The 26,045-nt window shown below is 38.2% G+C and overlaps 2 protein-coding genes across 4 annotated transcripts in view; one reads left to right on the top strand and one right to left on the bottom strand.

Annotated features, from left to right (window-relative positions):
* The first annotated feature begins 439 nt into the window (after nucleotides 1–439).
* On the top strand, nucleotides 440–25,517 carry NUDT13 (nudix hydrolase 13). 3 transcript variants are annotated; one of them, XM_055425481.2, is made up of 9 exons: nucleotides 446–542; nucleotides 6,108–6,199; nucleotides 16,294–16,433; nucleotides 17,967–18,101; nucleotides 19,074–19,180; nucleotides 20,657–20,782; nucleotides 20,903–21,014; nucleotides 22,051–22,205; nucleotides 23,302–25,512. In XM_055425481.2, exons 2-9 carry the CDS (start codon nucleotides 6,117–6,119, stop codon nucleotides 23,500–23,502), a joined length of 1,059 nt encoding a protein of 352 aa, XP_055281456.1. In that variant the 5' UTR covers nucleotides 446–542; nucleotides 6,108–6,116; the 3' UTR covers nucleotides 23,503–25,512. The 3 variants fall into 3 exon arrangements, with proteins under 3 accessions (XP_055281457.1, XP_055281456.1, XP_055281455.1); XM_055425480.2 differs by having other exon boundaries at nucleotides 483–542; nucleotides 22,042–22,205; nucleotides 23,302–25,517; XM_055425482.2 differs by lacking the exon at nucleotides 16,294–16,433 and having other exon boundaries at nucleotides 440–542; nucleotides 22,042–22,205; nucleotides 23,302–25,517.
* The window catches only part of ECD (ecdysoneless cell cycle regulator), a 33,618-nt gene continuing 28,680 nt past the window's right edge, over nucleotides 21,108–26,045 (bottom strand). Inside the window, exon 15 of the mRNA XM_088841999.1 lies at nucleotides 21,108–21,375. Within this exon, the coding sequence (XP_088698125.1) occupies nucleotides 21,314–21,375 (62 nt within the window). The 3' untranslated portion in view covers nucleotides 21,108–21,313. The remainder of the gene's footprint in view (nucleotides 21,376–26,045) is intronic.

Genomic DNA, 26,045 nt, shown 5'->3' on the forward strand with positions numbered 1-26,045 from the left:
ATGGGTTGGGAAGATTACCCAGAGAAGGGAATGGCTACCCACTCCAGTATTCTTGCCTGGAAAATTCCATGGACAGACGAGCCTGGCGGGCTACAGTCCATGGGGTCACAAAGAGTTGGACTGAGCGACTAACACTTCCACTTTCACGGATCTAATGCTAGAACTACTGAAGTTGTCCTCCTGGTAATGAATTTAGATCTTAGAAGATCATGCTTTTGACCACCATGGTTGACTATGTAGTTTGAGGGCATAGCAGCATGCCTGGGGATTGAACTACAATTTCCAGAATGCATCTCTAAGAGGATTCTGGGAAGTGTGGCAGAAGCATGCTTTTAACAATCATGGTTAACTTTGGAGAGCTTAGCAAGCAGGCATGAGGATTGAACTACATTTCCCAGAGTGCATCTCAAGGAGCATTCTAGGAAGTTGTCAAAGGCAGCAATCATCCTGTGAGGAAAGAGTCCAACTTCCCAGGAAGACTTGGAGTTCCCTGGTTGTACGGATTCTTGAGGCCTAGGAAGGCACCCCTAAGAGAATTCAGAGTAAGTACAGTGGAAGAGAAACATATTCAGATTCTAAGTGGAAGAAAGATTTTATGAAGAGACAGAACCAGAACTTGAAAAAAGTAATCCATCAGACTCTCTTCCTTCTTGCAGAAACCACAGTTATGCATCATAAATTATTGGAGCTATCAGATTAACTCCAGCTAATGATTTTCTGATACTTTTTTGGAGAGTCGTTTAAAAATGGAATTTGTTAACTTCTCTGCATTGTCTGAATTATTTTGAATTAATGGAGGAACATTTATTTTTTAAAAAGCCAACCACATAGCTGGTCATTGAGATCTTGAAATGTGTTTCCCAGTGGCTCCTCAGTTCTGCGTGTTTCCCATCCCACTGAGGTCCACAATCATCAAAAGTCAGACCCCCTGAAAACACTCCTGAACCTGGCCTCTTCTTAATAGAAGTAATCACAGAGATTAGAGGTGGATTTTTTTGCCATGCTATAGTGCTTTCTAAATGAATCTTTCTTCTGTTAAGATGAACAGGATGAGAAACATATATGAATCGTTTATTATAGGAGGTTCAGAGAAATTGTTCTGCTTAAGGGCCTTGCCTCATCATTATTTAATAGTTTTTAGTCAAAATAATATTAACTTTCATCTGTATCAGTCTTTAAAAAGTTACTTTTAAAAGTACTTTTAAAAAATTATACTTTTAAAAACTTAAATAGTCCATGAATGTTGGAAGGTGCTTCCTCATGTATTTCTCATCAAAACATGACCTTTGGAGCCAGATAGCCCTGAGTTTTCATCTATTGCTCTCTAGATTGTATCTCAGATTGGTTAACCTCTCAAAGTTTTATCTTCCTCTCTTATAAAATGGAATAAATTCATTTTTTCATTCAGTATATTGTGTGTTTTTCTGTGATAGGGACTGTGCTAGATGCTGTAGATAGGGAGATGCAATCCCAGCCCTTAAGGATTTTATAGTCTATTAGATCTGAGCATTAGGTATGTCAAAATCTGACATAGTAATAATACACTTTAGATCTCTTTTCTCCCTTTCCTTCCCCTGTGAAAGATGAGACAGAAACCAAACTGCCCAACAAGTTAGGTGACAACTCCAGGTCACAAATTCAGTCAGTGGGAGAGCCAGGAAAAAAGTTTGAGTCTCTCCAGTCCAAGTCTTACTTCCCTGTCCCTTTCTTGCTTTGGAGGAGATATGCATTTGCACTGTAAACAAAACAGAAGGCAGGCCTGAGCTTGTCATCTAAAGTAAAATAAGGGTGCTAATATTTTCTTCTAAGACTAATCTTGTGACTAGTGAATTTTTATCTCCAGTGCGTGATTTGGCATAAAGTATAATAATAGTTGCCAATTCAAACAAAAACAACTATCCTGTTCCTAATGGGGCAATTGAGCAACTGGATGTGTTTCATACGCAGCATGTTTTCTAGCTGTAGACCAGTATGTTTACCATGTGTGAGTCCTTGGGTCAATACATTTTGAATAATACATCACACCAAAGATCCCAAAAGTGGAAATCACAAACCATTTCAGAAAAGCAGTAGCAAATTTTTCCTGCATTAGATTTATAAATAATATAGGGCCATCAGAAATTATATTTCTATCCAAAAAGTAATCTCACATAGCCTCTTGACTGTTAAAGAGTCTTTTTTTGTGTGTGTGCTGAGGTTCAGTCTGAATGACAATTTCCCAGAGAAAAGCAGTACACCAGTGGTTCCTACAATGCATTTTAAGGATCATATTGTGGAAAATACTGTAAATATCCTATAATACTTTAAAAATTAGAATGGGCAAGGGTAGAGTAAAGGCACAATAAATAACTAAGCACAGGAAATCAAACTGACACTTTACAAAAGGGGAGCTAGTATTATTAAGTCTGAAAACACTTTGAATCTCAATAGTGATCAAAGAAATATAAAAGTTCTCTTTTTTTCCACCAGATGCTATCAAACTTTGTAAGTGTAGCAAAGTAGGAAGAATCATATGATTTTAAAACAAATTTTGTCCCAGTAGTTCTATGCTGGGGACCTTACCTGAAAGAGGTAATCAGAAAATATCAACACAGAGGTATTTAGTAGTCTTTTATTTCTGGTAATTTAAAATTAGAGCCACCTAAATGTCTAATGGGGGCTTCCCTGGTGGCTCAGAGGTTAAAGCGTCTGCCTCCAATGCGGGAGACCCGGGTTCGATCCCTGGGTTGGGAAGATCCCCTGGAGAAGGAAACGGTAACCCACTCCAGTATTCTTGCCTGGAGAATCCCATGGACGGAAAAGCCTGGTAGGCTACAGTCCACGGGGTCGCATAGAGTCGGACACGACTGAGCGACGGAACGGAACGGAACGAAATGTCTAAAATTAGGGGAATATTTAGCAAGTAAGGACGGAAGTCTGGTGTAATACTACGCAGCCAAAAATAGATGAAACTTACACAAAAAGATGGAAAACTGCTTATGACATTTCATGAAAGCAAATTGAAAAAAATGTTTATTGATTACAAATATGTAAACGACATATGTGCAAAAGACTAGTATATAAATTATATTAATGTGTTGATAATATGGGTGCTCTCACAATTCTGTTTTCTGTATGTCCTGTAATATAGTTGTATTAATTTGCTAATTTAAATTATATATTTGAAAGAGGAAAATACAATTAAAGTTGAATTTAAAGGAAATAATTTTCTCTGCTTAAGTAGTCTACACTGCTTTTTATATGTATAAAAAGGAACCATTTAGAAAAGGTCTTCATCTTTACCAGATTTATGACTACCAATGAAGGTACAATTCTCAGTTAAATTATGTCTTCCTCTTGAATAGCAATTCTTTTTTAAAACTACATGAGGAACTTTACTATGTCTTTTACCAGCTCTGAGATCATTAACTTATGAGTCAGCAGGCCATGTAAATTCACAGTTGGCCAAGGTTAATTTAGTAGGTATTACATTTAGGCAAGACATCAGGCAGCAAAGCACAGTGGGTCACACAGATTAGCTGGTAGTCATAACTACAAACAGCTCTTACAGTATCACCAAAGGAATTCAAAGAACTCACCGAAGAAATTCCCCATGACTCTCAGGGAATGTGATGGAGTGTTACTGGGAACAGTGGCCTGTAGAAAGCTTCACAGTGAAGTTAGTCCTGGGAATGTAGAAGAAATATGAACACATGGTTAAAAAACTCTTTTAAGTGCTGAAATGCAAAAAGTAAAAATTATGAGTACCCTTTTTAATCCCTATCTTCATACCACTCTCTCAAATTAGTCACCATTAATAGCTTGGTATGTGGATTTCTAGTCATTTTTAAAATAAAAAAAAAAACATATCTAATTAATTCCACTAGCCTGTATATGTATATATCCTTTTCATTACAAATTAATTAGATAATGCTAAACCAACCAACTACTCTTTGCTTTTCTTAATAATATATTCTGAATATCTTTCTCTGTTACTACATATGTTTTGTTGTACTGTTATCTTCTTATCTGTTTGTTTTTATAGCTCTGTGTTATTCCATTTTATCATAATTTTCTTCCTAGGATAAATTCTTAAAAGTGGAAGGGGAAGGGCGCTTACTTTCACATTTGATAGATATTTCAAATTTTCCCTCTAAAAATATCATATCAATAACATTCTCAGAGTTGTACATGAGATAGAAATATTAACTTTAAATTCATTTCCTCCAGGATATCACACCAGTCTTTGGGTTATTAAAATAGAGACTATACTTTTAATATTCTCTTGGAATACTTTGTAACCCACATATCACATTCTGCCTTCTGTGAAAGCTATATATTTGCTCTCTCCTGCAAGAGTACCTTGAGGGCAGGATTTTTATCCTGTACATTATTGTGTCCCCTCAGAAAGTTTGCATAAAGTCAGTACTCAATAAATATTTTGTTGACTGTTGCTTACTAAATATATTTTACCCTTGGCTAGGATATAGATTATAGGCAAAGATGTCCAAGGATTAGTCATCAGTGATTCATAATTATGCAACTGAGAAGTAGACCTAAACTTTAGACAGCAGCAGTGATTTAGTGTCAAAACTTGCTTCCCTTGGGCACAGTTAAAAGGGTGTTTGGATAAATTTAAAAAATAAATAAAAAGGTGTTTGATTATTTAACTATACTGATTTTCTTATTTCTTTACTTTTTTATTGCTAACGTGAACTGTAGTTTTCATGGAGAATAAAAAACTTACTGATATACAATTTAAAAGATGTCCCTTTCTGCAGAATAGATGCTTAAGATATAGAGTTATTTTTCCTCTCACAAAAAGACTAAAAAATAGGAAATATCTTAGATCCATGTGGGTTTGAATAGCTGCCTTTTGAAATATTTTCCTAATGCTTGTGATTTTATATTTGTTTTATCTACAGGATTCTTCTTCATTTTCAAAGGGACTTCGTTTCTCACATATTCTGAGAAATTTGGCTACATTAGTCTGGAGACAATCCTAGGCTTACTTGGTCTATTAGTGTAATGCTACCTGCTGTAACCAAATTCAGAATTTCAGTGGCTTAATATGGGCTTCCCTGGTGGCTCAGAGGTTAAAGCGTCTGCCTCCAATGCGGGAGACCCGGGTTTGATCCCTGGGTCGGTAAGATCCCCTGGAGAAGGAAACGGTAACCCACTCCAGTATTCTTGCCTGGAGAATCCCATGGACGGAGAAGCCTGGTAGGCTACAGTCTACGGGGTCGCAAAGAGTCGGATACGACTGAGCGACAGGATGGAATGTGGTAGAAGCTTATTTCTTACTAATAACAAGTTCAAGATGGGGGGTCTTTGGTTGGTGGATGGGTTTTCTCCACGTAGTGATTCAGGGATCCAGGCTCCTCCAGCTAATGGCTCTGCCATTTTGAAGTCATCCAGGCAGATGGGGAAAGGATGGAGAAGGCAAACCCATACTTAATTGTGCCAGCCTAGAAGAGATACACATCACTTTCAGTAACATTATACTGTTTAGACCTAGTTTTAGTCCCATCAAAGAAACAAAGGAGGAGAGAAATGTAGGCCTTGGCTTGGCAAGTACCACCCAGCAAGAGTTCCACAATATGGAAGGAGGACCACAAGGTTTTTAGTGGACAGTTATCTGTTTCTCACAACCTATTAGCTAGGCAGAACAGGTTTTAATTTTGTAGATAAGAAAGAGGTACTGAAAAGTTGGGACTTTCCAGGTGGTGCAGTGGTAAAGAATCCACCTGCCAATGCAGGAGACACAGGAGACTCGGGTTCGATTCCTGGGCCAGGAAGATCCCCTGGAGTAGGAAATGGCAACCCATTTCAATATTCTTGCCTGGGAACTTCCATGGAGAGAGGAGCTTGGCAGGCTACAGTGCATGGGGTCTCAAAGAGTCAGACATGACTGAGCAACTGAGCACTCACACACTGAAAAGTTCACATCCCACAGCTAGTTAGCAGTAGAGATGTAATTTAGAAGCCAGATCACGACTTCTATTCAGTTTATCTTTCCTTAATATTAAATAGTGATCCTATTCTGGCTTAAAGTATAACCCTCTTGGTGATTCATTACTTCAAATTGCATGCTTTTTTTCTTTCTTTTAATTCCTTTTTCTCCCAAGGATCTGACAATGTCCCTGTATTGTGGAACTGCTTGCAGGAGAAAATTTTTTTGGTGCTATAGGCTGCTGTCAACCTATGTCACTAAAACACGGTGAGTTTTGACCAGACTGAGCTCTGATTTTTCTATCTTTGGTCCATTAAAATTATAAAATATAAATATCTCAAAATTCTATATTGGGGCTTAAGGATGTATGATTAAGATTTACATGTAAAGATGTTCAATGTAAATTATTTATAATTAGAGAATTTCTAAACTAACTTTCCAATAATATCTAAAGTATCTGAGATACTTAAATATAAGTTCTTTTTTTAAGAACTTCCACTAAGGTACCTCTCATGCATAGAACCCTAGTATCTGGCACATAGTAGGCACTGAAATATTGTTGAATGGATGAATGAACAGTAAGGGAGAAATTAAATTATGATACAGCCATTATGATAGAATTAAACCTATATTGAATAATAGCTCATTAATGTTGCTGAAAATAAGGTAGGTAACTCCATTCCCTGCATACTACACTTCCCAAACTCCTTCCCCCAAGAACAAACCTTAGTGAAAGGCAGTCTGGAAAAAAGTACCTATACCAGTACAGGAAGATGAAAAAGGACTTCTTTGTCATCAGTCTGAGCAAATGTAAAATCTGTGAATTTGAAACCACTAGCTTGCTGTCATACAATTTTGAGATATAAATTTGCACCATCTATGTGGTGTAGTTCCAAATTCCCAACCTATGAAAAGAATTTAAGTAGCATTTGTAGACCTGCAGAAGCAAGCGTAAAACCCCTCCGGAGGGATACACTCACAACCAGAGCTTTTCATGTTGAAAGCTCTGCCATACATGAGTGCCCAGTCCAAAATGTAAAAGCACACACATATACAATCTTATACGAGCAAGAGTGAGAAAACAAAATTGCAATAGTTGTTTTAGATATTGACATTTGAGTTATTTACAGTTCTCAGGCTGAAACCCTGAGAATAACAGAATTACTGAATAGTCTAAAAAAATAAGTGTTAAGGTGATTAAATATATTGAAAATGAATAAAAATCATAAGAAAAATAAAATTCTGTCAGTAAAGAATATGGTGTGAAAAATGTTAACATGTTTAAGAAAAAAAGGCTACAAATTAGTAGATGGAGTCTAAAGTATTTATTGTACAATTTATTGTATATGTATAAATGGATAATATTAATACATAGTTTGGAGAATTCCAAGGGATAAACAGTGATCATCTGTGAGTGTGAGATTCTAAGTGATTTCCCTTTTTTAAAAAATTGGTAACTACATATTCTAATTTCAGTAGAATGACTATTTTTCAACTTTTATAACAAAAAAACAACAGTTGAAGTTTGTTAATCTTAGTGTGTTGTGGTTTCCATACTATTATACTTAAAAGGAGAAAATGCATTTTTAAGTGACTGATTATTGAGGCATAGTTGATTTATAATATGTTTCAGGTGTATAACACAATAATTCAAAATTTTTATAGGTTATATGCCATTTAAACTTTTTTTTTTTGAGATGTTATAATAAAGAATTTTCCTGCCTGTAAAGGCAAATTTAGGAATAAGTAAATAGCCACTTTCGCCCATAATTAATATCAATAAACCAAAAAGCTTATTATTTTGAATACATTCCATAATCTGGCTGAAAAAATCTGAACTATTAAATAAGTTTATAATGTTGCTATTCTTATGCTATATTTTTCTATTATTATGCTTAAAATATGCTATATGTTTAAGCATATTAAGACTGAAATGATTTGATAGATTATAGGATTCCTTTTCATAAGTAGATCAGGCTACTCAAATTGGTATTTATTCATTTTTTTCCATTCAAAATATTCCCCATATACAAATAATTAATGACTTACAAAGAATTTGCTTCATTGTTTAAAAAAGTAAAATTCACAAATTGTCTGTATTTAAATTTATAACTTTTTACCATGTACTTTTTTTGTTTGTTTTTCCATATGAACTTTATTTTTTTTTTGGTAATTAATTTTTTATTGGAGGCAAATTATTTTACAATATTATATTTGTTGGTTTTGCCATACATTGACATGAATTCGCCCCGGGTTTACATAAGTTCCCCCTCCTGAACCCCCCTCCCACCTCCCTCCTCCCTTTATCCTCCCTCTGGGTCATCCCCGCATGCCCCCCGAGCATCCTATAACATGCATCGACCCTGAACTAGTGATTCGTTTCACATATGACAACATACGTGTTTCAATGCCATTCTCCCAAATCATCCCACCCTCACCCTCTCCCACAGAGTCCCAAAGACTGTTCTATACATCTGTGTCTCTTTTGCTGTCTCGTATACAGGGTTATCATTTGCATCTTTCTAAATTCCATATATATGCGTTAGTATACTGTATTGGTGTTTTTCTTTCTGGCTTACTTCACTCTGTATAATAGGCTCCAGTTTCATCCACCTCATTAGAACTGATTCAAATGTATTCGTTTTAATGGCTGAGTAATACTCCATTGTGTATATGTACCAAAGCTTTCTTATCCATTCGTCTGCAGATGGACATCTAGGTTGCTTCCATGTCCTGGCTATTATAAACAGTGCTGCAATGAACATTGGAGTACATGTGTCTCTTTCAATTCTGGTTTCCTCGGTGTGTATGCCCAGGAGTGAGATTGCTGGATCGTATGGCAGTTCTATTTCCAGTTTTTTGAGGAATCTCCACACTGTTCTCCATAGTGGCTGTACTAGTTTGCATTCCCACCAACAGTGTAAGAGGGTTCCTTTCTCTCCACATCCTCTCCAGCATTTATTGCATGTAGACTTTTGGATAGCAGCCATTCTGACTGGTGTGAAATGGTATCTCATTGTGGTTTTGATTTGCATTTCTCTGATTATGAGGGATGTTGAGCATTTTTTCATGTGTTTGTTGGCCATGTTTATGTCTTCTTTGGAGAAATGTCTGTTTAGTTCTTTGGCCCATTTTTTGATTGGGTCATTTATTTTTCTGGAATTGAGCTGAAGGAGCTGCTTGTATATTTTGGAGATTAATCCTTTATCAGTTGCTTCATTTGCTATTATTTTCTCCCATTCTGAAGGCTGTCTTTTCACCTTGCTTATAGTTTCCTTTGCTGTGCAGAAGACTTTGATTTTAATTAGGTCCCATTTGTTTATTTTTGCTTTTATTTCCAATATTCTGGGAGGTGGGTCATGGAGGATCCTGCTGTGATTTATGTCGGAGAGTGTTTTGCCTACGTTCTCCTCTAGGAGTTTTATAGTTTCTGGTCTTACATTTAGCTCTCTAATCCATTTTGAGTTTATTTTGGTGTATGGTGTTAGGAAGTGTTCTAGTTTCATTCTTTTACAAGTGGCTGACCAGTTTTCCCAGCACCACTTGTTAAAGAGACTGTCTTTTCTCCATTTTATATTCTTGCCTCCTTTGTCAAAGATAAGGTGGCCATAGATGCATGGATTTATCTCTGGGCTTTCTATTTTTTTCCATTGATCTATATTTCTGTCTTTATGCCAGTACCATACTGTCTTGGTGACTGTGGCTTTGTAGTAGAGCCTCAAGTCCGGCAGGTTAATTCCCCCAGTTCCATTTTTCTTCCTCAAGATTGCTTTGGCTATTCGAGGTTTTTTGTATTTCCATACAAATTGTGAGATTATTTGTTCTAGTTCTGTGAAAAATATCGTTGGTAGCTTGATAGGGATTGCATTGAATGTATAAATTACTTTGGGTAGTATACTCATTTTTACAATATTTATTCTTCCAATCCATGAACATGGTATATTTCTCCATCTATTAGTGTCCTCTTTGATTATTTTCAGTAGTGTTTTATAGTTTTCTACGTACAAGTCTTTTGTTTCCTTAGGTAGATATATTCCTAAGTATTTAATTCTTTTCGTTGCAACAGTGAATGGAATAGTTTCCTTAATTTCTCTATTTTCTCATTATTAGTGTATAGGAATGCAAGGGATTTCTTTGTGTTGATTTTATATCCTGCAACATTACTGTAATCATTGATTAGCTCTAGTAGTTTTCTGGTAGAGTCTCTAGGGTTTTCTGTGTAGAGGATCATGTCATCAGCGAACAGTGAAAGTTTTACTTCTTCTTTTCCAATTTGTATTCCTTTTATGTCTTTTTCTGCTCTGGTTGCTGTAGCCAAAACTTCCAGAACTATGTTGAATAGTAGTGGTGAGAGTGGGCACCCTTGTCTTGTTCCTGACTTTAGGGGAAATGCTTTCATGTTTTCACCATTGAGGATAATGTTTGCTGTGGGTTTGTCATATATAGCTTTTATTATGTTGAGGTATGTCCCTTCTATTCCCACTTTCTGGAGGGTTTTTATCATAAATGGATGTTGAATTTTGTCGAAGGCTTTCTCTGCATCTATTGAGATAATCATATGATTTTTATTTTTCAGTTTGTTAATGTGGTGTATTACATTGATTGATTTGTGGATATTGAAGAATCCTTGCATTCCTGGGATAAAGCCCACTTGGTCATGATGTATGATCTTCTTAATGTGTTGTTGGATTCTGATTGCTAGAATTTTGTTAAGGATTTTTGCATCTATGTTCATCAGTGATATTGGCCTGTAGTTTTCTTTTTTAGTGGGGTCTTTACCAGGTTTTGCAATTAGGGTGATGGTGGCCTCATAGAATGAGCTTGGAAGTTTCCCTTCCTCAGCAATTTTCTGGAAGAGTTTGAGTAGAATAGGTGTTAGCTCTTCTCTAAATTTTTGGTAGAATTCGGCCGTGAAGCCATCTGGACCTGGGCTTTTGTTTGCTGGAAGATTTTTTATTACAGCCTCTAGTTCCATGCTTGTGATGGGTCTGTTCAGATTTTCTCTTTCTTCCTGGTTCAGTTTTGGAAAGTTGTACTTTTCTAGGAATTTGTCCATTTCTTCCAGGTTATTCATTTTATTGCCATATAATTGCTGATAGTATTCTCTAATAATCCTTTGTATTTCTGTGTTGTCAGTTGTGATCTCTCCATTTTCATTTCTAATTTTATTGATTTGGTTCTTCTCCCTTTGTTTCTTGATAAGTCTGGCTAGTGGTTTGTCAATTTTATTTACCTTCTCAAAGAACCAGCTTTTGGCTTTGTTGATTTTTGCTATGGTCTCTTTTGTTTCTTTTGCATTTATCTCTGCCCTAATTTTTACAATTTCTTTCCTTCTACTGACCCTGGGGTTCTTCATTTCTTCCTTTTCTAGTTGCTTTAGATGTAGAGTTAGGTTATTTAGTTGACTTTTTTCTTGTTTCTTTATGTGTGCCTGTATTGCTATGAACTTCCCCCTTAGCACTGCTTTTACAGTGTCCCAGAGGTTTTGGGTTGTTTTCATTTTCATTCATTTCTATGCATATTTTAATTTCTCTTTTGATTTCTTCTATGATTTGTTCATTATTCAGCAGCGTGTTGTTCAGCCTCCATATGTTGGCATTTTTAATAGTTTTTCTCCCGTAATTGAGATCTAATCTTACTGCATTGTGGTCAGAAAAGATGCTTGGAATGATTTCAACTTTTTTGAATTTACCAAGGCTAGATTTATGGCCCAGGATGTGATCTATCCTGGAAAAGGTTCCATGTGCACGTGAGAAAAAGGTGAAATTCATTGTTTTGGGGTGAAATGTCCTATAGATATCTATTAGGTCTAACTGGTCTATTGTATCATTTAAAGTTTGTGTTTCCTTGTTAATTTTCTGTTTAGTTGATCTATCCATAGATGTAAGTGGGGTATTAAAATCTCCTACTATTATTGCATTATTGTTAATTTCCCCTTTCATACTTGTTAGTAATTGTCTTACATATTGTGGTGCTCCTATGTTGGGTGCATAAATATTTATAATTGTTATATCTTCATCTTGGATTGATCCTTTGATCATTATGTAGTTTCCTTCTTTGTCTCTTTTCACAGCCTTTGTTTTAAAGTCTATTTTATCTGATATGAGTATTGCTACTCCTGCTTTCTTTTGGTCTCTATTTGCATGGAATATCTTTTTCCAGCCCTTCACTTTCAGTCTGTATGTGTCCCTCGTTTTGAGGTGGGTCTCTTGCAGACAACATATATGGGGGTCTTGTTTTTGTATCCATTCAGCCAGCCTTTGTCTTTTGGTTGGGGCATTCAACCCATTTACGTTTAAGGTAATTATTGATAAGTATGATCCCGTAGCCATTTTCTTTATTGTTTTGGGTTCGAGTTTATACACCCTTTCTGTGTTTCCTGTCTAGAAAAGATCCTTTAGCATTTGTTGGAGAGCTGGTTTGGTAATGCTGAATTCTCTCAGCTTTTGCTTGTCTGTAAAGCTTTTGATTTCTCCTTCATATTTGAATGAGATCCTTGCTGGGTACAGTAGTCTGGGCTGTAGGTTATTTTCTTTCATCACTTTAAGTATGTCTTGCCATTCCCTCCTGGCCTGAAGAGTTTCTGTTGAAAGATCGGCTGTTATCCTTATGGGAATCCCCTTGTGTGTTATTTGCTGTTTTTCCCTTGCTGCTTTTAATATTTGTTCTTTGTGTTTGATCTTTGTTAATTTGATTAATATGTGTCTTGGAGTATTTCGCCTTGGGTTTATCCTGTTGGGGACTCTCTGGGTTTCTTGGACTTGGGTGATTATTTCTTTCCCTATTTTAGGGAAGTTTTCAACTATTATCTCCTCAAGTATTCTTTCATGGTCTTTCTTTTTGTCTTCTTCTTCTGGGATTCCTATGATTCGAATGTTGGAGCGTTTAACATTGTCCCAGAGGTCTCTAATATTGTTCTCATTTCTTTTAATTTGTTTTTCTTTTTTCCTCTCTGTTTCATTTATTTCTACAATTCTATCTTCTAGCTCGCTTATCCTGTCTTCTGCCTCTGTTATTCTACTGTTTGTTCCCTCCAGAGTGTTTCTGATCTCATCTATTGCATTATTCATTGTATATTGACTCTTTTTTATTTCCTCTAAGTCTTTATTAAACCTTTCTTCCATCTTCTCAATCCTTTTCTCCAGGTTATTTATCTGTAACTCCATTTTGCTTTCAAGATTTTGAATCATTTTCACCACCAAAATTCGAAATTCTTTATCAGGTAGATTCCCTATATCTTCCTCTTTTGTTTGTGTTGGTGGGCATTTATCTTGTTCCTTTACTTGCTGGGTATTTCTCTGCCTCTTCATCTTGCTTATATTGCTTTGCTTGGGGTGGCCTTTCCCTCTTCTGGCCGTTTGTGGAGTTCTCTTTATTATGTAGTTTCCTCGCTGTGTGTGGGGTTGTACAGGTGACTTGTCAAGGTTCCCTGGTTAGGGAAGCTTGTGTCGGTGTTCTGGTGGGTGCAGCTGGATTTGTTCTCTCTGGAGTGGAATGAAGGGTCCAGTAATGAGTTATGAGATGTCAGTGGGTTTGGAGTGACTTTGGGCAGCCTGTATATTGAAGCTCAGGGCTAGTTTCCTGTGTTACTGGAGAATTTGCTTGGTATGTCTTGCTCTGGAACTTGTTGACCCTTGGGTGGTGCTTGGTTTTAGTGTAGGTATGGAGACGTTTGATGAGCTCCTATCGATTAATGTTCCCTGGAGTCAGGAGTTCTCTGGTGTTCTCAGGATTCGGGCTTAAGCCTCTTGCCTCTGGTTTTTGGTCTTATTCTTGGAGTAGCCTCTAGCCGTCTCTATCTGTCATTTCCAAGGTGGTTCCCTCTGTTTTAGCTTCTGTTTGCTGATCTCTTCAGTGTCTAATTTCTGCCCTGATACTAGGGGGTGGGTGGACACTTTTTAAGGCTCAGTTGTTCAGTCCTGTTCTGGGAAGGGAGGAACGCTGCAGACGAATATCTCTGGCGTCTGTGGGGAGTGCTCGCAGCGTCTCGGCCACACTGGGTTTGCCCCCGCTCACAGCACGTATGCTGTCCCAGTCTACACTGCACAGGCTCTAGGTTGCTCTGCCGGGAACTGTCCGAGGCCGGCGCCGGGTTGTATGCACTTCCCAGGTCTGAGCGGCTCAAGTTCAGGTTCTCAGGTACTCCACAAAGGCGCAGACTTGGTTGGGCCTGCGTTTTGTGCCTTCCCCTGTCTGAGCAGCTCAGGCGACCAGGTGTTTGGCGAGTGCGGTCTCTGCGACTTATCGCCTCCCCAGTCCCCACCACTCAGTTTTCTGGGTGTACAACCGGTGCACCTTCTCAGGCGGATATCGACCTGCCCGAGCCCAAGAAGTCCTGATTAGCAACAAGCCTGCCTGCAGTTTGTATCAGATGTCTTTCTGGGGCCACGGTTGCCCCCTCCAGCTCTGGTTGACCTCCCTGCCTGTCTCGGCGGGGGATGGGGGATAGGCCGACCGCAGCCGGCTCGCTCTGCTCAGTCCTTTATTCTGTGAGCGGGGCTGGCCAAGTCTTAGGTTAGAGCTTTCCACCTTTTCGTGGGGAAGCTATCCCACAGTCTGCTTTGCTCTCCCCAGTTCTCTCAAATTGTTCTCGCGGCATTCAAGCCCAGTCCTCTCTCTCTCCATTTAAACTTATTATAAAATGTTGGCTATATTCCCTGTGCTGTACAATATATCCTTATAGCTTATTTTTTATTGAAATATAGTTAATTTACAATGTTTCAGGTGTACAACAAGAAAATGCATTTCTAAAAAACGTGTTCCAATCAAGAAGAATATAAGTTTTTGGATCTCAGTCCCAGTTGCATTGAGGCCCTGGGTTTAAGACCTTAACCCGGTTATTTCTGTAGATGTTTTGCTTTTTATGGTCATCAGGGTAAAGCACAGGTTGTACAACTCTTACTGCTTTTTTACAAAGGCACCAGTGTTGTTCTGTTGTTTATATTAAAATTTGGTAATGTCTGAGTGGCACCTGTCTCTCCTTTGACATACAGAGTCTTTGTCCCAGGAGATTACAGTCACTTACAATAACTATAAAAATATCTTGAGTATTAAAATCTCAGGTTCCTTTTGTCTTCTGTTTACAAAGAGCTCATTGCAATCGCTTTTATCATACAGTCAAAAATAGGTTTCTAAAGATACCACTGGGGCATGTTTATCATTTTACTTTGTAGTTTCATGTGGAGCTAATGCTACTGGTGTTACAAAAGCTCCCAGATTCTACAGAAAATATTTGTAAACTGTATTTCCCACTTTAAGTGACAAAATGTACTATGTACCTGAGAGTCTGTTTTAGAGATTTCAACAGTCAAAATCATTATGCTGGGAGTTCCCTGGAGGCTTAGTGGTTAGGATCATGGGCTTATGCTGCTATGGCCCAGGTTCAATCCCTGGCTGGGGAATTGACATCCTGCAAGCCATATGGCAAAGCAAACTAACAAACAAAACAAAAAAACTGAAACAAAACAAAAATCATTATCCCCAAGGCCCCAGAAGGGGAGTCTACATTCAGCCCTCCCCAAATCACACAGACCTTGTCCTGATTCCTGAGGCTCTTGAAAGGATAGACTCAGGTCATCTTTAATGAAGGTATAGAACTTACTCCATTCCTTTTCTTTTTTTTGAGAAATTAATTATAGGATGCTTTTTTTCATACAGTTTAATTCTGGCTACTGAAAATATTACACTTATTAAATAAATGTCAAATATGGCTTCACTTTCATCAGTGGTCCCTTCAGTAGAGATAAGGAGCTAATGGTATCCACTTGGGAGAATAGATGCTTGAAATAAGACTGCATTGAAGATAAAAATTTTATTTTATCATCCCTAGGTTGAAAAGGGGTTTCTGAAGGTATATGTTTGCTCCCATCTCCAGGTACTCTGTGGTTGATGTTTTATCACTGTACTTGTTTTCTTTCACTCCACTGCATGTAAATTCTTGCCTCACAGCATATCCGCAGAGTACCTTGAGGTTCAATTCAGTAAATATTTATTACTGTTGAAGTTCAAGTCATAAATATTTATTGAATTGAGCCATTCAATATGCTGATTACTTGAGATACATAACTAAAAGAAGATTGCATGCCTGCCCTTAAGAAGATTGCATTCTTAGAGGAGACAGATAGATTAACAAATAGAACCATGTAAGTGCAGTCACAGAAGTATGGGCAAGGTATACAGTAGGACAAAGGAGGGAATGATCTCCCAGAGTCATATTCTTTTTCAAAGCAAATTAGTATGTAAATAAATAAAAAGAAATAACTGTGGTAGGAGAGCAATGCAGGGACATAATTCTCAAAGATGAACGTTGTACAGGAAACTAAGTATGGTTTTGTAATGGTTTGATTATTTCCAAAACACAGGTATTTATTTGAACTGAAAGAAGATGATGATGCATGTAAAAAAGCCCAGCAGACAGGAGCATTTTACCTCTTTCATAACTTGGCTCCTTTGCTTCAGAAATCAGAACATCAATACCTGGCCCCCCAGTATAGCCTATTAGGTAAGCCCAAAGTAGACCAGCAAAGTGGACCAGCCTGTGGCCACTGAACAGAATTCAGTCCACGTTAAATCCCTGAGAAGAATCCTCCAACTTTAGATTTCAGATTTTTTTCCAAATGCTTTGCCCAATTAATTATTTATTATATAAACTGAATTGCCCAGTTGGATATTTTTTGGCAATGGTATGGGCCTCCCAGGTTGCTCAGTGGTAAAGAACATGCCTACCAATGTAGGATATCCAGGTTCAATCCCTGGGTCAGGAAGATCCCCTGCAGGAGGGCACAGCAACCCACTCCTATATTCTTGCCTGGAGAATCCCATGGACAGAGGAGCCTTGCGGGCTACAGTCCAGAGGGTCACAAAGAGTCAGACATGACTGAAGAGACTCAGCATGTGTGCACAAACTGTTTAAGATTTGCATCATGACTTAATTTCTCCTTAGAAGGGTCAAAGCTAAACATGAATTAAAATTAATTTGCTTTGAATGTAATGTTTTATATAAATATATAATTTTACATATAATTACATATTATATAATTATTGATACATTAATAAATACATATAATATAATTTGCTTTTAAGGTATGTAACTAGAGATATCTAAGCCATTGGGAATTGGCATTCAAGATGCTACCTTTCAGTTTTATGTGATATCACTATATGTTGTTGTTTAGTCACTGAGTTTTGCCCAACTCTTTTGTGACCCCATGGACTGTAGCTCACCAGGCTCCTCTGTCCATGGGATTTTCCAGGCAAGAATATTGGAGTGGGTTGCCACTTCTTTCTCCAGGGGATCTTCCCGATACAGGGATCAAACCCACATCTCCTGCATTGCAGGCAGATTCTTTATCACTTGTGCCACCTGGGAAGCCCCTGTGTCACTATATGCCAACTTCTAAATACATTGCCAGGGCAAGATTATGCACTGCATATGTTGGAATACTTTGATAGTTTTTGGCAGTACATAAGTATATGAGGATGTTTATCAGGAGGCACTAAACATTATTTAGAGATTAGCAATGTAATCTTGTATTATGAACAAATAAATATGAATCTTTCATGCACAGAACAGATTTTCTCCCAATACATCACTTGTCTTTACCGACCAGGATCTCAGATGAGGAGTCTACCCTGGCCCATAAAAGCAGCATAATCTGGAGATGAAATTGTAGAACTGCTTTGGTCTACCATTTTAAGTATGACACTTTTTTTTTTTCTTCAGTGCTTTAGTAAGTTAACTATGATGTGTCTTTAAAACTAGGGGATATGCCCCTTTCGTGATATAATCATAGAGTAATACAGGATTACACAGAAAGAATTCCTTTAAACTCTTCAGATTGATGATGGAGGTCAACAGAGGCTAAGTGATTAGGTCAAAATTACACAGCTAATTAGCATGCAGGGCAGTGACTACTTCCAGGTGTGCCTACTTCAAGTTGAAGTAGATGGTTTCTAATAAGTCTAGTATGGCTCTAATTGTGGTTTAATTAAAACCCTGTGTTTTTTTTCCCCTTTCTCCTTTTGTATTTCTTAGAGTTGGAAAGGCTCCTGGGTAACTTTGGACAAGACTCACAAATACTAGAAGATTCCGTACTAATTGGATGCTCAGAACAGCAAGAAGCATGGTTTGCTCTGGATCTAGGTCTAAATAGCTCTTGTTCCATAAATGGTACATCACATTATTCCTGATGGACACTTCCCCGTGGTTCTTAGGCTTTGGGATGCCACACAATAAAATTTCAAAGAACATGTTAAGAAAAAAAAAACAATTTTAGTTTATAAGTTGTTGTTTAGTCGCTAAGTTGTGTCTGACTCTGCGACTCTCCTACAACTGCAATATGCCAGGCTTCCCTGTTCTTTACTATATCCTGGAGTTTGCTCAGACTCACGTCCACTGAGTTGATGAAACCATCCAATCATAAGCATTTCTTAAGTAAGAACATTAAAAAATACGACCATCTACTATCATCATTACATAAAAGGACATTTTTTAATGCTCTCTCAACTACATGGTGGTACACAGATGTTTATTCTATTATTCTCTGTACCTTCATGTATTTTATGTATCTTAAGAAGAAGAAAGAAATGTTTTAAAATTCATGACATTATTCTTATTCCTCTTATCAATGCAGGCGAATAAACACATTACCCTGGAGTAGCTCTGGGTCTTCAGACTTGCTTTTGGAAACTGGTTTGCTAGAGTTTGCGGCCCTTATCTAGCCTTCCGTCTCTGTTTCAGGGTATCAGCCGTGAATACAATGATGCTGGAATGAGGTTTAGATAGGGCTCAAAGGTCCCATTTCATCTTTTTTCCAGGGATAGTGTGTGGCTAGTGCAAATGTCCTTATTGCACCGAAGAGGATCTTTGGAAACACTATGCTCTAATGTTTCCCAAATCTGCCCGAATATAAGAATATCCTGGTGCTTGTTAAAATAAAATTAAAAAAAAAAGATTTCTGGGTCTCACTCATCTGCTATTCAGAATCTCCAGGTAGGGGCTTGAGAACTTGAATATTTTATTCTTCCTAGTTGAGTCTTACTAGGTGAGTTTGGGAAACACTTCTAACAAGATATACTAGACAGGGTCCCCGAGGTAAAGTCTGACATTTGTTTCATTTCATTCTCTTTTCTAATATTTTAGCTTCCTTACAGAAAGCTGAAATGGAGACAGCCCTCCAGGGGTCTTTCATTAAGCTGACAAAGGCTCTCTTTGAGCTGAATGTGAAGGATGCCTCCTTGCTGTCCACGGTAGGTTGATTTCTTGGTTCTGTAGGAAATTTAGTGAAGTAGTGTATATGGGCGGAGAAGGCAATGGCAAGCCACTCCAGTACTCTTGCCTAGAAAATCCCATGGATGGAGGAGCCTGGTAGGCTGCAGTCCATGGGGTCGCTAGGGGTCAGACACGACTGAGCGACTTTACTTTCACTTTTCACTTTCACACTTTGGAGAAGGAAATGGCAACCCACTCCAGTGTTCTTGCCTGGAGAATCCCAGGGAAGGGGGAGCCTGGTGGGCTTCCGTCTATGGGGTCACACAGAGTCGGACACGACTGAAGTGACTTAGCAGCAGCAGCAGCAGCAGTGTATATGGGAAAGATTTGATTTCTTTTTTGCAGATCATAGACTTTGGAGAAAGGACACTGTGTTTCTTCTTCTTTTACCCTGTTTTTGTCAGTACCGTTTTCTCCTAAAGGTGTATAGATGTATGGCACTGTGATCTATAGGCCTTATAAACATTTTTAATGACCCATAGCATGACATATATATGGTGAGAAGCTACTCGACATTGCCCTAATGACTTATTCTCCATCTTTGGATTTCACTTGCTGAAATGGCTTTGACTGTCCATTTAATTGGGCTTCCCAGGTGGCACTAGTGATAAAGAACCCACCTACTGATGCAGAAGACATAAGAGACTCGGGCTCAATCCCTGGGTCAGGAAGATCCCCTGGAGGAGGGCATGGCAACCCACTCAACTATTCTTGCCTGGAGAATCCCATGGACACAGGAGCCTGGCAGGCTATGGTCCCTAGGGTTGCAAAGAGACGGACACGACTGCAATGACTTAGCATAGCACAGTACAGCATAGCTGATTAATACTGTTGTGTCAGTTTCAGTGGTACAGCAAAGTGATTCAGATATATATATACACACATATATATCTATATTCTTTTCCCAATTCAGTTGTTATATAATATTGGATTGTCCATTCAAGTTAAAGAGCTATCTCTAAACATTTTTTATTTGCAAAAAAATTCCAAACTCATTGAGGAGTACATATTGAGGTGTTTTGTTGTTGTTGTTCAGTCACCCAGTCTGGTCCAGTTCTTTGCGACCCCATGGACTGCAGCCCGCCTGGCTCTTCTGTCCATGTAATTCTCCAGGTAAGAATACTGGAGTGGGTTGCCATTTAATTATACAGAAAATGTTTTCTTTTTAAGCTGTGTCATAAGTACATGGGTGTTTATTATGATACTTTATTTTTTAAATAATTCATAATACATTTAAAATATGCTTTTTTAAAATTCATACTTAAAATGATAGAGGACTATGTTCAGAGAGGTTCCTTTAAAGTTTAAATAATTAATAACCATTTAAAGTAGGTGAGCTGGAAAGGGAATGGCACGTCCCTTTGAGTTGTTCTAAATATTAGTAGCCCCAGCACCATTACAGATGAAACCCACATCCTCTCCAAACGGTACCAAGTCCATCTTTGTATTCCTAGGCTCAGGCTCTTCTCCGTTGGCATGATGCTCATCAGTTCTGCAGCAGAAGTGGGCAGCCCACCAAGAAGAATGTGTCTGGTAGCAAGCGTGTGTGCCCTTCCAATAACATCATCTATTATCCACAGGTAAGCGCTGCTTTAAAAGGACAATAATCCAAGCCAAAAGGCTCTCCTTAGTTACCCGTTACTTGGTTTCATTAACAGCCCTAAAGCCCTGGTGTCTAAGTTTCCATCCCCTTTTCCTAGGTGGCACCTGTGGTGATCACTCTGGTGTCAGATGGAACTCGATGCCTGCTTGTCCGCCAGAGTTCCTTTCCTAAGGGAATGTATTCTGCCTTGGCAGGTTTTTGTGATATAGGTAAGGAATTTAGGCATATACAGATGACACTGAAGGAAATGAAAGCTTATCAATAATATATATATATATATATATTTTTTTTTTTGGCTGCACTGGGTCTCCATTGCTGTACTCCAGCTTTCTCTACTTGTGGTGGACGGGCTTCTCATTGAGGTGGCTTCTCTTGTTGCAGAACAGGACTCTAGGGCACATGGGCTCAGTAGTTGTGGCAGATGGGCTTGGTAGTTGCAGCTTGCAGGCTCTAGAGTGCAGGCTTAGTAGCTGTGGCACTTACTTGCCCCACAGCATGCGGAATCTTCTCAAACCAGGAATTGAACCCATGTCTCGTGCATTGGCAGGTGAATTCTCGACCACTGGACCACCAGGAATGTTCAATAGTTACATATTTATTCTTATTGCCAGAGTACTTGGAATCTCAAGCATATTTTCTCCTATTATATCAAGAAAACTACCTTCTGGCACTATAATTTTCCAATATTTTATAGGCAAATTTTCAAATATAAGCATAGTTGGAAGATTTATACTGTAAATAAACACCCATATACTCACTACCTAAATTCGATAATTACTATGCTTATATTATCACAAATCTGTTCATTCTTCCATCCATCCATTAATCCATCTTATTTTGATGCATAGATTACAGACATTAATATACTTCCTCCTAAATATTTCAGCATACATATTAATATTCTATTAACTAAAATTTAATATTTATTTACAGGCTGTTTTTTCCTCAGCCCATTGCAGTAAAATCGGCAAATGGTGACATGTGGCATTCGAATTTTATTAAAAAGCTGAGGACAGCAGTAGCCTTTCCGACTCTTATTTTGTGTAATGAACATAGCAGGTTCAAGAACTGGCAGTTCGATACCCAACTCCAGATTTGATTCCTAGTGCAAAGACTCAGAGATTTAGGCCTTTCCCAAGAGTATTTCCTTGACTCTGAAGTCACTTTTATGCTCCTTTCAAAAAGGGGCATCTGCATCACCCTTCCTGCTACAGGGCTGTCCTGAATTAATCTAAGTACTTATAGGTGAAAGTCTAGAAGAGACCGTCCGACGAGAAATTGCAGAAGAGGTGGGACTGGAGGTGGACAGACTGCATTACTCTGCATCCCAGCATTGGCCCTTTCCTAACAGCACACTCATGATTGCTTGTCATGCAACTGTGAAACCAGGGCAGACAGAGGTAAGTTCTGATGCTTTCCTTATGACATATCCTTTGCCTCATCCAAGCTGGTCCATAGTTACTAAGCACCTGCCTAGTCCAGCACTGTCTAGATTATACAAAGATGTATAAGATATGATTTATACCTTTAAGGAATTTACAATCTTATAAACAAATTCACCATAAAAATTAGGAATGTCAACATGAGCACCATTCTTCCTTGTACAGATATCTCAATCATGAGACAATTTACCTTTCATCATCAGGAAATTAACAATGTTTTACACTGAGTAGGCACACAATAAATACATAAAATTTAATGACTGATTTCAGAATTGGTCTTATAGCTCAAGTCAGTCAGGATGTTAGGGACTAATAATATAAAATCACAGGAACTTCTGACTGAAAGGGACTTAGATGATGTCTTATCCAACCTCATCTTGCTCTTTCATAAGTCTTAACAGATTGTGTTGTGTTCCCTATTTGCCAAAGTCTGCCTATTGTGTGCTTTGGTTTCTATACAATAATATCTAACCTATCTCAGTTTCTGTAATAAACTGTGGATGCAGTTTGCATTATTTTGCTTCCTGCAAGGAAGATGTGCTTTTGACTATCATTTACATTTACCTTTTAAAGAAGAGTAGCATTTATCTTTCCTTTTTAGTTATATAATCATTTAGTCCACAAAAAGAAACTATATTATTCATAACTTACATTCAGTGTTAACCACTTGGTTTTTTTTGGCTTCACTGCATGGCTTGCAGGATCTTAGTTTCCCGACCAAGCATTGAACTTGGGCCACAACAGTGAAAGCGCAAAGTCCTAACCACTAGACTGTTAGGAAATCCCCAACCCACTCTTAATACTTTACTATTTGAGCTTCCATGATTTTTTTTCATGTGTGTGTGTGTGTTTTAATATTTAAAAAATATACTTAACTCTCTTCCCTTAATTATGGTTATTTTGCTTCTGGACATTATCTAGAATTATCTCCCAGTGAATAGAATCCAGATACCATCTTCTAAGATTGCTCAGTTTTGGAACATTTTCTCACCCTTGACCACTGTACTCTAAGTAGCTCCTAACTTTATATCCTGTTTTTCCTTATGTCTTTCAGCTCCAGGTGAACTTGAGAGAACTAGAAGCAGCTGCCTGGTTCAGTCGTGATGAGGTGGCCACAGTCCTGAGGAGAAACAACCCATCTAATCAGCAACACAGTGGGGCTGTCCCATTCTGGTTGCCCCCCAAGTTAGCCATTGCCCACCAACTGATAAAAGAGTGGGTGGAAAAACCGACTTGTTCTCCCCTGCCTGCTTAGGTCAGATCAGGCCACCTGACCAGATAACTCCCTCCTCACGATCTAAGAGGGGCACATCAGAGAACAACTGATAAACAGGAGGTGACAAAAGCCCATCCCAGGCCAACCTCATAAGGCAGAACAGATGGTGAGCCTACAGTAGGACACATCTGCTAGTGTTAACAGAAGTTCCTAACCACAGGCAATCAAAAATGCCAAAACCAATCAGATAACAAAAATCAAAGCAAAGTTGATTAGTTTGGATACAGGCCCTTGTTCACTCATTTTCTCCTGTGCTATGGAAGCAAACATCTTCTGGCATGTGGCTTATCAATGCTGGATTTATACTAACTGCCAAAATGTGCCTGGTATAATTTCAGTTAATATTTTATCTTAGTATTAAAAATATATAGCAGATCTAGGGGCGAATTCATGTCAATGTATGGCAAAACCAACCAATATAATATTGTAAAATAATTTGCCTCCAATAAAAAATAAATTATCAAAAAAAATAAATAAATAAAAATATATAGCAGATCTCAACCCACTACTGAGTTACTTTTTATGTTCACAGAATTTTAAAAAGTTGCACAACATTTTTGAATTTGTATAGAGTTAATTAGAGAATGAGATGGCTGGATGGCATCTCCAACTCGATGGACATGAGTTTGAGTGAACTCCGGGAGTTGGTGATGGACAGGGAGGCCTGGCGTGCTGTGATTCAGGGGGTCACAAAGAGTAGGACACGACTGAGCAACTGAACTGAATTATTTTATATATAGTAGTTAAATAAAAGTCATATTTCCTTAAGTCCTTCATCCCAGAAAAGCAGGAATTAAGGTCTTCCTCAAGGTGCTCTGTAATAAATCAGAGTGATGTTCTGTTGAGGTAACTGCATGCCAGTGGAGCTCAAGAGGATAAAGTCAATTTTTTGCTGTTACTTGCTCAGTTTATGACCCAGGGAAAAGAGTATCTATCCCCTGCCATGCCTGTTTTCCTAAACTTAAAATGGTTGCAGCCATTTGAACACCCAGTAAGTGTTGTAACTTCAACAAAATGACCAGTGAAGATGAACCATTTCTTGAGTTTAATGGGATAAACTAAATTTAGGATTTCTCGTCATTCATATATGCCATTCTGTACCTTACCATAGGGGAGAAGCACTGATATGGAGGAAATGAAATACATTGCTGAGCCTCTGTTCAGATATATTTTTCTATCTTATGAAGTAAGGAAACTGTACAAAGAGAAAATTGAGGGTGGGAAAGAGGAAACTGTTAGTGTGAAGTCTGTGTAATGACTAAAGCAATGTTGGGAAGAAATGCTGTTAGAAGTCTGTTTGAGAAGAGGAATGGCTGAGGTGAGAGTCGTATGTTCAGGTACTTTTAGGCAACTAACTAGTGATTAAAGACACAAGTGCCAGAAACCCTAAGATGATTCACACACCCAAGTCCCACAGGACTAAGTCAAACAGATTCTAGAACTAGAGAGGATGAAGCACTGAATTTCCTTTTGATCCTAAAGGCTGGGATCAATACTCTCACCACTGCCAGCACACCATCACTTCTTTGGGAAAATCAAACTGCTATTATCGGGAAATGCTGAGGGATAATATGTGATGGGACTCGATTGTCCTGTTAGATTGGCAGCTTGCCCTGACCTGGGCTGAACCAGGCACAGAGAAGGGAAAAAACACTCTAGAAAGAGAGGTCCTGAGATTTCTTCATATCTTGCAGTTAGAAGAAAACAGTTCAGGGTCCATGTGTAGTACCGCCTCCCAATGTTTTCTATCTCTATGTGGGTGTGTTTGTGACCACATGTGCACATATCCCCAATCTGAAAATACTGATAGAAAGAGGAGTGTACAGAATTCCTGGTTATGAGTTTCTCAACTTACCACGAAGTAACTGTTTACTTTTGGATTAACGTGTTGTTTTGGAAAAGAAAAAATGAGTAGTTAATAGGAGGAGCTGCAACATTGAACTTTGTTTCCCAGCAGTAACTGGAAAAGAGTGCTTTGCTTCTTAGAATTCCAAGGATAACTGAGAGTATTGGCAAAAGAGGGCAGGGTGGGCTGGGGTCCTAAAAAATGGCAGATATATAAAAGAAACTTTGGTACAGGGCTTACCTGACTGGAGAATATTTTTGTGGCAATGAATTATGAAGGTGCTAAGAATAAAAAGAACCTGATGGGTCCCTGAAGAATAGCAAAAACAGGTAGAACATTGAATTATTTGACACCAGAGGGAGACTGACTCAAGGTCATTCCTGGTAACTGGAATAAAAAAGCAGCTCATTCATTCCTTATGTTTGCCAGTCTACCTTCTTTCCTCTACCCAATGTTTAATCCTGAATAAAGATAAACTTAATGTTCCAAACATAGAGTGTGTCAGTCTTATCTCAAGGGCTTGATTCTCTCTCTTCTGCTGATTTCAAAACCTTGTATGCACCCCAGAGTTGAGATCACAAAAGACTTGTGCAAAGAGGGCAACATTTGGGGCTCATGGAGAAGTTAACCTATGAACTTGAAGAAAACATTTTTACTAGATGAGTAATCAAAACTA

This window comes from Moschus berezovskii, chromosome 12 (genome assembly GCF_049115385.1).
Source record: "Moschus berezovskii isolate FMDL1 chromosome 12, NW_MosBer_1.0, whole genome shotgun sequence".
NCBI classification, from domain to species: domain Eukaryota; kingdom Metazoa; phylum Chordata; class Mammalia; order Artiodactyla; family Moschidae; genus Moschus; species Moschus berezovskii.

Bases quoted from the DNA above. Each gene is read 5' to 3' on its own strand.
- NUDT13 (XM_055425480.2), top strand. From the start codon at position 6,117: ATGTCCCTGTATTGTGGAACTGCTTGCAGGAGAAAATTTTTTTGGTGC. The intron at 16,434-17,966 runs GTAAGCCCAAAG...TGTATTTCTTAG, and splicing joins CCCCCAGTATAGCCTATTAG to AGTTGGAAAGGCTCCTGGGT. The intron at 21,015-22,041 runs GTAAGGAATTTA...AATTAATCTAAG, and splicing joins GGCAGGTTTTTGTGATATAG to TACTTATAGGTGAAAGTCTA.